The 11,827-nt window shown below is 43.4% G+C and overlaps 1 protein-coding gene across 1 annotated transcript; it reads right to left on the reverse strand.

Annotated features, from left to right (window-relative positions):
- Positions 1-7,069: 7,069 nt before the first annotated feature.
- Positions 7,070-10,889, reverse strand: LOC128754337 (basement membrane-specific heparan sulfate proteoglycan core protein-like). The gene is made up of 8 exons (XM_053856877.1): positions 10,748-10,889; positions 9,711-9,854; positions 9,517-9,651; positions 9,268-9,440; positions 8,027-8,213; positions 7,775-7,954; positions 7,442-7,708; positions 7,070-7,361 (listed from the first exon to the last, which is right to left on the reverse strand). The coding sequence occupies exons 1-8, from the start codon at positions 10,794-10,796 to the stop codon at positions 7,357-7,359; spliced, it is 1,140 nt and encodes a 379-aa protein (XP_053712852.1). The 5' UTR covers positions 10,797-10,889; the 3' UTR covers positions 7,070-7,356.
- Between the last annotated feature and the right edge of the window lie 938 nt (positions 10,890-11,827).

Raw genomic sequence — 11,827 nt, forward strand, 5'->3', positions numbered from 1 at the left:
CTTATCTACAAGTGGCTCTTGCGTGTTTTCCATGTCCTCGAACAAGTACATAACAGATTGTGTCAAACTGTTTTTACCCGCTGAGATTCAAGAGAAGAGTAGGGTCTTCACTTTCAACATGAGGAGAAAGGCAGAGTGCCAAAGAGGTGTGAAGACTTCAAGACAGCATTCAACCAAGATAAACCTGGATTCAGATGGAGGTGTTTTGTTTATAGTTCTGATCACCATCTTCTTTGTTTTCTTTCGGCTTCTCCCTTCAGGGGGCGCCACAGCAGATCATCTTCTTCCATCTCACCCTGTCCTCTGCTTCCTCTTCTCTCAAACCTACAAACCTCATGTCCTCCTTCACCACCTCCATAAACCTCCTCTTTGACCTTCCTCTCCACCTACTGCCTGGCAGTTCCAACCTCAACATCTTCCTACCAATGTACTGGCTCGCTCTCCTCTGTACATGTCCAAACCATCTCCATCTAGCCTCTCTGACTTTGCCTCCTAAACACCTGACCACATGTGCTGTCCTTCTGATCTATCTATCTATCCATCCTGTTCATTCCCAGAGAGAAGCTCAGCATCTTCATCTCTGCTACCTCCAGCTCTGCCTCCTGTCTTTTCCTCAGTGCCACTGTTTCCAAACCATACAACATTGCTGGCCACCTTCTTTATCTCCTGTAACTTCACCTGTCCACTTCACACACATGTATTCTGTCTTACTGTGGCTAACCTTCATTCCTCTCTTTTCTAAGGCAAGCCTCTCTAGCTTATCTTCCACTTGCTCCCTGCTCACACCACAGATCACAATGTCATCAGCAAACATCATGGTCAAAGGTGCTTCTTGTCCATCACCATGGCAAACAAGAAGGGGCTCAGAGCCAAGCCTTGGTGCAGTCCCACCTCCACCTTGCTGCCGGTGTAACAGAGGAGCTGTTACACCGGCAGCACACCTCACCACTGTCTCACACCTGCCATACATGTCCTGCACCACTCCAACATACTTCTCTGCCACTCCAGACTTCCTCATACAATACCACAACTCTTCTCTTAGCACTCTGTCATGTGCTTTCTCCAGGTCCACAAAGACACGAAGGAGCTCCTCCTGACCTTCTCTGTGCTAGTTCTGATCACAGCCTTAACAGGTGAAATTTCTAGATGGACCCAGGAACTTTTTTCAAGACTTACTTTTTTTGCAGATGATGCATTGCATTAAAGCTTATGGTCAATCGGCGAACATGTTCCTAATAAGTAAAAAGTTCTGATGTCCCATCTTGGTGGGAACTCAGAGAGACAATCGACAGGAAATAGATCCCTTGCTCCAATGGATCCCTGGGCTTTCTTGTTGAGAACCAAGAGCAAACCATAAACCCCAGACCTAGTTGTGGATGGTAGCTGCCTTATAGAGTGAGCCACACAAGACAAATCTCAGTCGTTCATGATCAGACATGAATTGATACACTTCTTCATGAGATTTTCACTTGAGAGGAGGGATTTCCGTTCACCCGCTGACTCACCTGGCAGGTAGAGGAGAGCCTCCATCTGCCTCGCAGGTTTGAACGGTTTCATTATTGTCTCGTCTGAGAACCTGCGTTCAGACTCAGCTGAGTCAACGGCTACTTTGAGACAGAGAGCGCTGTCTGTTACTGAGCCGAGGATGCGTCGAAGCTGCCATGTGAGCGGGGCCTTAGCCACTGCTCCTTCCTGCCGCAGAACTTGTAGCTTTGCCCGCACCACACCAACAAAACCCCTCACTATCTGTGGTGCAATCAGCTCATACTCTCCCCTGCCTCCGACTCATTTAGGTCTGTATCCACCCACATTTCCTTTCAGCGACGTTTCCCCGTGACCTCTCACCTTCCTACCTTGTTGTCCATCGACCACCACTTCCTACTTCTTGACTTGCCCCCCTTCTCTGCTATCCTGGTATTGTTGACCCTCTTACTGTCTTTGACGTGGATTCTGAGAATAACTTTCCAGCAAGTTTGCCATGTTGGACAGATCTTCCGGTGCCAACCTTGAACGTTTTCATGCCTGATCCTGCCTTGTTTTGCGTTTGTTTCTGTGATTTATTGAATTTAAATGTTTCGTGCAGAGTAATGGTGCTTTTGTGGGTCTCCACTGGGCACTCTGGTTTCCTCCCACAGTCCAAAATCGGCAGAGATTAATTGGTGGCTCAAAGCTTTGTGTGGTTATCGGTCTGTGTGCATGTGGTTGGCTGTCCTCTGCCTCTCGCCTGGTGAACTGGGGCGGGAGCAACCCAGTAAGGGTAATAACAATAAGATAAATGAGTCAATACAGCTCTGAGTGGCAGGATGGCATAAACAATCTGTCTCTATTAACTCCTTTTTAAATCACTGTTTATCTTACGGTGAACGGACTGCATTTCACTTTCATCGCCGCCTCGTTGTTTGCTAGGTTTGGTTTTTATGAAAACCAATAAAGTCGCTTGTGGTTGCCGTGACATCAATGTAGAGTCGCACATGCCGTGACGAAGAGCAGAACCCGAATTAAAAAACAGATTACATTAGTCTGAGTGGTTTATGTTTCAAGGAGGTTGGTGGACTGAAGAGGACGCTGGTTGCCATGGCAACAACGCAGCGTACGAGTAAATCTTGCAGTAGAGTTTGAGTCTAAGTGACAAATGAATAATGCAGATGTTGTCAGAGTAGTTCTGCTGAGCAGGAAGCACCTGGCCACTGACTGGCTCCTGCAAATCTGTGAGCTGGTGTTAATAGCGTCAGTAAACCCCAGCTACTGCGTCTGTGAAGCGCCAGAGCCTCTGATCAGTGAGAGAAAAGCAAGCTGATGTGACCTCGCTTCTCACCCGTCCATCACTCCATCCTTGTTTAGGCCATCATTGATGTTCATCGTCTGGCAGCAGACAGACATGTGGCGACAAGAGAGCAGACCCATGAAGACAGACAGAGCTTCCGCACATGTGGACAGGAAGAGGAAGGGAGACTGGAGTTCATGCCCTTTGGTCAGAACAGACACACATCCATGAAGTGAAACTAACTCCTGAGCAACTTTGACTTGATTCATCACAAGTGCAGAACATCTAAAGCGTTGAGTCAGAAGGCAAGGTCCAGTGCTGGATGTACTGTAACAAACTGCACAGAAGGTTTATACACTGAACTTCAACTGTGGGTTGGAAACACATGAAGAAAACAGGAGGTGATCCAGGAAGGAATCGTGACACATCAGGGACTTATCCTCGCGTCTCCTGAAGCTGGAAAATCACCTTTCTTTTCCAAACAAGCTTCCAGGTTGCTCTGATCTGATGGGTACGTGGTCCATCCTTGCATCACAGACAACCGCATATATTCTGAAGATCCTCATGAGGAAGGAGCACATTTGCAGTTACTCACCAGGAAGTATATTCTTATTCTGAATTGTGATTTTGAATGTCCCTTTTTGACACTGGTTTTTCTTGAAGTAGGTTGTGGGTGTCAACAGTGTCTGGCGCTTGAACCCACCAAACCATGTCTAACACAGTTTGCTGTTTGAAAAAAAAAACGTCCCTGTGCCTCATACAAACCATTTTATCTGTCGACAGTGGGAACTGTAGCAGTGAGATAAACCAGATAACTTTGTGCCTGCTATTGTGGCCACTTGTGAAAGAAGGTTTACTCGCCTGGACAAATTCCCAGGAGCCATCTTTACAGAAACTGCTGCGAAACTGTGCTTCAGCTTGATTTTTGTATTTGTTTTGTTTTGTTTTGTTTTGTTTTGTTTTGTTTTGTTTTGTTTTGTTTTGTTTTGTTTTGTTTTGTTTTGTTTTGTTTTGTTTTGTTTTGTTTTGTTTTGTTTTGTTTTGTTTTGTCAAAAACACTAAAGCACTCAGATATTTTGTCATGCTTTGCGCAGAAACAAATAAAGGAAAATGTATATGTTTTAAAAAGTCTTTAGTAACAACATTTATATATTTTAAATCTTTCCTCTCCTCATATTTTGGAGGTCATTTATTTTGTTCTGAATTAGTTTTTAGCCCACATTTAAACCACAAACTGAACTTTGATGGTCAACAAGTGTCCATCAAGTTTTGAAGTGAGATCAATCCCAAGTCCTTGGGACGGGTCGTCTGCCCATCATATACAGAGAGGCAAACGCTCAAACACTCACACCTTCTTTTTTTTGTTGAGTGAGTGTGTGTGTACGCTCTGCATCATCAAGCTCCGGATGAATAGACGTTACAAACCTGTGCAGAAAACTTGGTACCTCACTAGCAGTGTCTTTTTTTTTTTGAGAACTGGCAACTCAGGAAACCACAATACTGATTAAAGTTCAGGGACTAAGATACAAGGCCAAGTGTTGCTTACATTTTGTGTCACAGCGACTTGGTCGGCCATCATGGTGACCTAGATACTGTATAAATCTGGATCTCTGCTCCTTATCTGTAGCAGTGTGACTCAAGACAGCGTAGATAAGACTGTAGCAAAGTGGACTGTATAATACTGACACCTGCTCAGAACACAGTGGATGTATTTCTGTCTTGGGTTACAAGAGGTTAAGTCCAGAAATTGTTGGAGGCCAGGCATCTGGATGATGGTTAACTGGGTAACAGGAAATGGTGGCTACACCTCTGAACAGATTTATAAATCACCCCACACTATGAGTTGAAGCAAAGTCATGCGGCCCATATTTACTCTCCCTGCGACTCGCTTCCCCCGGGGCAGCGCTCTTCCTGTCAGCAGTTTGTATTTCCACAGATGGGAACGCTGAAGTGCTGGTACGTTCAAGCATCACGGCTGATTTAGACCAAACAGGCTCCTGAGCTTAAATTGTTATGGCTTCCTGTTGCAGCATAAGACACAGGAAGAATTCAGATTGAAATCTTGTAAGTGACGAATGGGTTCTGCTCCGGCCTGCGAGACAATACAGAACCTCCATTCAGTATCTCCCCCATCAGCCACTATACACAGTGTTTGACCCTGGTGGCTTATCATGTTGGCCAGGTGGTAGCCATGGCGACTGCCCGCCAATGTCCTCCTGAAACTTCCTGAAAAGGAAACTCACATCACTTCTTCCGTCCTAAATGGCCTGGTCAGTGCTGCCATGTGCTCATCACATGGAGATATACAACACCGAACACGCGAACCTAGTCTCTATAACACTTGTGTTTTTAAACCCTGACTAAAGGCAAACTGGCTCTCATCAGTTTGTCATGGCTGGGGCCTGCTCTGTTTATACAGGCTGCTTTTAGTGGAACCGACCTGGAGGGTTTAGGTTGAAGATTCTTCCAGCCTTTCAAGCGTGAATGAAAGAGGACTGAAGTCCAGCAATAGCAGTGAACGCCGCTCCGCTCAACCCAAGTCCTCACAAGATCGAATGAAAGGCTGATTTGAAATTGAATTTCTGAATATGTCTGATGAAAAAATCTCCTGCTGCAGCCTCAAGGAAAGGTCATGGGGTCAAATCTAACTCGTGAGCCTTGGGTGATTTCTAAGTGTCGTTTTTATGTTCCTCATGTGCTTGTGTGAGTTGAACTCCTGTTTCCTCCCACAGTCGAGAAAACACTGAAGTTGTTGACTCTGTGTGTCTCAGGCTGGGAAAGTGCTTACAGTCGCCATGGCTGTTTCACATGGCAAAGGGCACGAGGGACGATTTCAAGAAACATGATGCGCATTATTTCACAGATCATTCACTCATTTCCACACTTGTGTGTGCTTGTTGCTCTGGTTCACCATGACACAATCGATCGACTTTGTCTTTAGTGCCACAAAATAACTTTTTTTTTTTTCGATCCTTGCAAAGGCAACGTCATGCATTTGCAAGTGACGTTTCTGCAGTTTAAGGGCATGTGGCTGCCACCCTCTCTCCCTCTGCGTCTGTGAAACATGGGGGTGGGGAGCTGTGACAGAGGGCAGATGTTTCCTCCCCAGCTTTGAAGATGCTTGTAAAAATGGAAGGAGATGTAGTGGAAAGGGTAAATCTTGGGTGTTTTACAAGCGCCGCCACAGTCACACAGCCCTGTGCCTGGCAGCTGCTGTGGAAATTAGATCCCTTTTTCCAACTTAACGCTGCAGCCACTAACCCCAAATGGCAACCAAACACTTGGTTTATGCAACATTGGTGTGTCTTTGTGCAACATGAGCAAACTGAACTTTGCCTTTGCAGGAGGAGGAAACTGAGTAGATGTGCGAATCATTTTATGCTGCTTTATTACAAGTGTAATTTTGGTATAATAGTACAGAAGATTTGCATGTACGGTTCATAGTATGGCGGAAGATTATTGGTCGTATAGCCTACATTGCCATCTAGTGGTGGACCAAAGTTGTTAACCTTGAAAATAAACCGAAAAGCCTATTTTTCTTTTCAAATAAAAGCTGTATTGATAACAGAGCAAAATATCTGATCAGTACAGTATAGTATCAGCTATTATAATATTGTAATTATTTATTCAAGATTTTATATTTCTGGAATGTTCTATTGAATTTATTTTTGTGATATTAAAAGGACCATACATGACAATGTATTTATATATTATAAAAAATATAGAAATAAAGAGTGTTAAAGAAATGTTTTTGAATGAACAATTTGAATGAATTTGGTATATTACTGAATCAAATGATGGACCCGCATATACCATTAAACAACCAAATATTGTTTATTTTGCATCAGTTTGACAATAGTACAATAAATCACGATGGTGTCTATATTCAAGTTTTTATATCACCTTATTTAAACTAAAGCTCTTTTAATGTCTTGAAAATATTTGGATGAGAATTTGAAAAACCTCACTCAACAAAAGCAAACTCTCTGCTTTTGTTTGCTTTTGTTCAGGGCTTCCTCCATGTTTGTTGTTGTTGTTATCATCCTAGCTGCCACGTGTCTTGTGCATCAGCATGATCAGTGGACCAGGAACTGCTGCACTGACAAAGGTTCCTTGTTGTCTGGAGAGCAAACTGTTCAATTACATTAAATTCAATTAAAATATTTTACCGAGGTAAAATCCCTCTGCTAATTTACATACTGTGAAAATAAACATTTTTAATTATTTTTGTTGTAATTCTTTTTCTTTGTTTGTTGTAATATTAACAGCGAAACGTGTGTGATTTGTAATGAAACTTCACAGTACCCCATGGATCAGCAGTTTATTGTGGCAGTAGAATCACAAGGAGAATTATTTGAAATGTTACAGTTTTCTGCACTATGAAGACAAATAATAGAATTATGTTAGAACAATTGTTGGAGAAGATGCAACAGTGCTTGATCCATTGCAGACAAATCTAAGAAATCAGAAAAATCTAACATTTGCTTGATGTATATCTGTGAGAAGAAAGGAAGTTCTAAATTCTGCTGTTGAAAGATGGGCACGTATTATGTGGTTCAGCATCATTCCAGCCGCTACACTCCACCGTAGCTTCAAGCTGTGAAAGAAAACATTCACAAATATTATGCACACTGCTCCCGGGTAAAACCATACGGGGTGATCAGGAGTGAAGCTGACCTCTCACGATGACTCTGGCCACCGCCTCACTGGAGCCGATGTGATTGGTGGCCACGCACTTGTATGTGCCACCGTCTCCAAGTCTGACCTGTGAGATGTTCAGCTTCCCATCCTTCTTGGCGTCACTCCCTGCTGGCATGCCTCCTCCTCCTTGTCTGCTCCACTCGTAGCGGATGGGGGGAGAACCATGAGCCAGACACTGCAGTTGCAGGGCATCTCCAGGCCGGAGCCTGACCTGCTCTGGCAGGATGGTGGTGTAAGGCGGAGCTGCACGTGAGTCAAAGAGTTACCGCTAAGAATGATACAGTGAGACACGCTTCCTCAGGTACTCACACTCCACCTCCATTTGCGTGTAAGCCTCGCTGTACCCATGTCTGTTGGTGGCATTACAGATGTATTGGCCTGAATCCTGGCGCCCCACACTGGTCAGTGTCAGAACACCGCCATCTACTGTGTGCTTCCAAGGCAGCGGAGCCCTCAGCTTTGACCAGGTGATGATGGGAGCAGGTGAACCTGAAGAAGAAAACTCAAAACCTTGAGTCTGAGATGCCTCATTACAGCAAAGGCAAAACATAGAATGCTCACCAGTGGCCTGGCAGCGCAAGACGACCGTGTGTCCTTCCACTGCAGTCAGCTCCGTGGGGCTCACCGATGCTAGCGGAGCTCCAGGGGCACCCTGGGCTGTGATCTCAACCTTGACCTCTGACACTCCTTCGGTGTTTGTAGCTTGGCAAATATACACTCCCGAGTCTTCTGACCGTAGCACCGGCCACTGAGGGAGCAGATTAAGATGATAACAAGGACGGAGTGGTGAAGTGTTGGTCATATTTGGAACATAATATGCTATTTTTCTGGGGGCCACAGGCAGCCCTTGGCTTGCATTTATGTGGTCCTCATGAGGTCAGAGCAAAACAGCAAATAATAAATTCATATCTAATAATAAAAAAGAGCTTTTCTTACATTATACAGTCAGGCCCCTTATCTCCGCTGACATTCCTCTAAAAGGGGCCAATATGAAGTTGATCCTGAAAGTCTATAATATAATACAGTGGTACCTAGGTTTTCGAACGTCCCAGGCTTTGAACAAATCAGAGTTCAAACAAAAATTTCGAGATGTTTTTGCCTCGGATTTCGAACGAAAATCCAGAACTCGAACACCCCCGAAAAAAGCCGGAAAAAACATAACGTGCGTGGACCGATCAGCTGACCCACGACGCGCTTTGTTATTGTGGATAACGCAGCCTCTGTATGCAGACGTGTCCCGTTAGCTACATTTACTGACTGATTTTTCTTCATATTGAGGTGTAAAACCTTTCCTGTCTCCACACTGGACCGTGGTAGAGTGTCACAGGGGAGGTGCTCGCTCTCCACTCCAGGGTCTGATGTCCTGTTGTGGGCTGGAGCTGGGACAGGGATGAGGCGAGTCTGGGACAGAGCGTGACTTGGTTTATGACTTTGTCACAGCCAAACTGCACAGAAGCGCACATTCAGAGCTGGACACGCACCGGGCACCTCTTCACTTCTGGAGAGACCTCACTCACTCGGCAACCCCTCCCACATGCAGCGGCCACACACATAGAGGAACAGCGCACCTGCAGCAGACACTCTACATTCACTCCTACAAAAGACTATTTTAAGGCTTGGAACGCATTATTTCTTTTTCCATTAATTGCTTTGCATTGCATTAATCGAATGGCCGTCTGGAACTGATTGTGGTCGAGAACCGAGGTACCAACTGTATATATATATATATATATATATATATATATATATATATATATATATATACACACACACACACATATATATATATATCAATACTCCACCTTTATAGTGTTGACACCATCGACTTCCTCAGTGACCAGCTGCAGGGTGGATCCCTGCCGCCTCCAGCTCAGTTTGGGTTTGGGCTTCCCGGTTGCTTGGCACTGGACCGACAGCTGTTCCCCCATCCGGACTCGTATCGGCCCGCTTGGTGCAACACTCACTTTAGGTGGGTCTGACCGTAAGAGAAGAAGAAGGTTCATACTAGAAGTCTGACTTGCTTAGTAAGCCCGGAGCCTCGATGCACTCACATCTGACATGCAGAGCGGCCGTGACGGATTTGCGACCCGCCGGGGTGGTGGCCACGCAGTGGTACTGCGCATTGTTTCCGGGTCGTGCATTGGTAACGGTCAGCAGCGAACCATTTGAACTTATTTTTACGTTATCTGGAGGGAGCAACAGAGCATGAAAAATCCTGATGTGTTCACGAGCAGATGCTGCTCACCTTGCAGTGGCTGGTTATTTCCTCTTTTCCATTCCAGCTGGACAGATGAGGCGGGGCCCTGGACTTGACACCTGAAGCTGGCTGCCTCGCCTTGCCGCACGGTGATGGAGCGGGGTTCTAATGTGACCACTGGCTGACCACTCGCTGCAGGGCGCAACATACATGTAGCTTACTTTTTTACAAGTTTACTTTTTAATGCAATATTATTTATGTATAAAAGCAGCAGTAACATGTATTTTGTTGCTCTCTCTCATAATTTTTGTCTTGTAAATCACGTGAATTTCCTGGTCATGAAGAGCGCTGAATGCTAACCAACTGCTATTTTGCGTTAGCTTTAACGTGCTAACGGTATTGATCACAATAGATCTGGGTTTCTGCACTTATAGATAGTCTTTCAAAATACTTTCTTAATCTCACACTGTTAGAAGCCTGGTCGAAAATACAGAACTTCTGATGAATAAAAGCCTTTTGCTGAGCAGCTTATGTAAGAGTTGTGTTTGTTCATGCCTCACTAGCTTTGTTCATGGATTAGCATAAATAACACGCTAACTTTTGACCACTGAAGAAAGACTTTGCAAGTGCAAATAGACATTTAGATAAGAACAATGAAATATTTTAGTTCTACTTCCTTAAAACTTTTCAACTTTCTTTTTTTTTTTTTACTATCTAGAATTGTACTTTAACGTCACAATTTACAGGGCAACACCCTAAATTCCTAGTCACACAAAACATAATGGTCAACTTTGAAAGTAGAGAAACGTTATTAATGTTATTATTTATTGTAATTTTTTGTTTGTTTGTTTGTTTGTTTATCCCCATATGAGCCTTTTTGCAATTGGTAAGATCCTGAACATTGCTTCGACATTATCTATTGCTTTTGAAGCACATGATTTTTAGATGCATGTTTGTTTTGTTTTTTTCAAGAGCAAATACACCAGTACAGTCAGCCTTTTAACTTTTAAAATATGAGAGTGAATTATCTTCTCGTAAACAACACAAAGTCAATGGCAAAGATATGTGGACTAAGAAGGCATTACCTGAACAGATGAGACAGAATAGCAGCAGAGCAGCCCGTGATAACTCCATGGTGGAGAGAGCAGAGTCTGGCTGGCTGGCCGTCCTCTCCAAAAAAACACTCTAACCTTGCCCACCTACTTACCATTCACCTCTTCAGTACACAAACACTGACCAGCAGGGTCAGTCACACTGGAACAACGGTGGTAGAGCAATTCTGTCTCAGTAGTCATCTGTATCTGTTTGGGGTAAAATAATTTGTGTATCAAACCATCACAGCTTTGCTAGAGGTAACAATAAATCACTATCTATTACACTTCAGTAAGCTAAAGATTCAACCTTGAAAACTTGGCTCTGCTAATGGATATAAATAAGCAAAGCTATCTCCTAAATTGAAATGATGTGAATCTAAGCTTGTTTGTTCTACTCAATTCATAATTGTTGCCTTAAAATGAATATTCACAAAAGAATGTTGCACATGCCAAGTGGACTTTGAGCCTCAAAAACCATGTTGATGTCATCACTGAGATAGTCACGACTGCAGTTTCCAGTGATAAGTAGATGATTAAACAGACGTTGAGGAGATTTAACAGCAAGATTTAAGTGTTTTGTTTCCCATGAAAAACATGTGATTATGTCAGGAACAATGATGTACTGCACAGAACAAGACTGTGGCGAGACCAGAGCAGACGGAGACCAATGAAGGGGCTGAGTCAGAGACAGAAACCAACTGAAGCATTTCAGTTCTTCATTTATTTTGAAAAAAATGACAAATGTTTCTTTCGCTGTGAGAAATATATGTGTGTGTCTAAGTGCAACGATGAGCCAAAAATGCAAAATATTCTTTCATTTGGTTGTTTTTATTAAAAAGAATACATCATTATCAACAGCCACAAAACTCTGACATGCATAAAAGTCAAGAAGAGTGCATCTTTGTGTTTCATCATGATGAACTCTTACATGGAGACCATGAACCTCTCGCTGGCTAAAAATGCAATATTTCGTTTCTTCGTTTTTTATATATATATATATATATATATATATATATATATATATATATATATATATATATATATATATATATATATATATATATAATGTAT

The sequence above is a fragment of the Synchiropus splendidus genome, chromosome 2, assembly GCF_027744825.2.
Source record: "Synchiropus splendidus isolate RoL2022-P1 chromosome 2, RoL_Sspl_1.0, whole genome shotgun sequence".
Taxonomy (NCBI): domain Eukaryota; kingdom Metazoa; phylum Chordata; class Actinopteri; order Syngnathiformes; family Callionymidae; genus Synchiropus; species Synchiropus splendidus.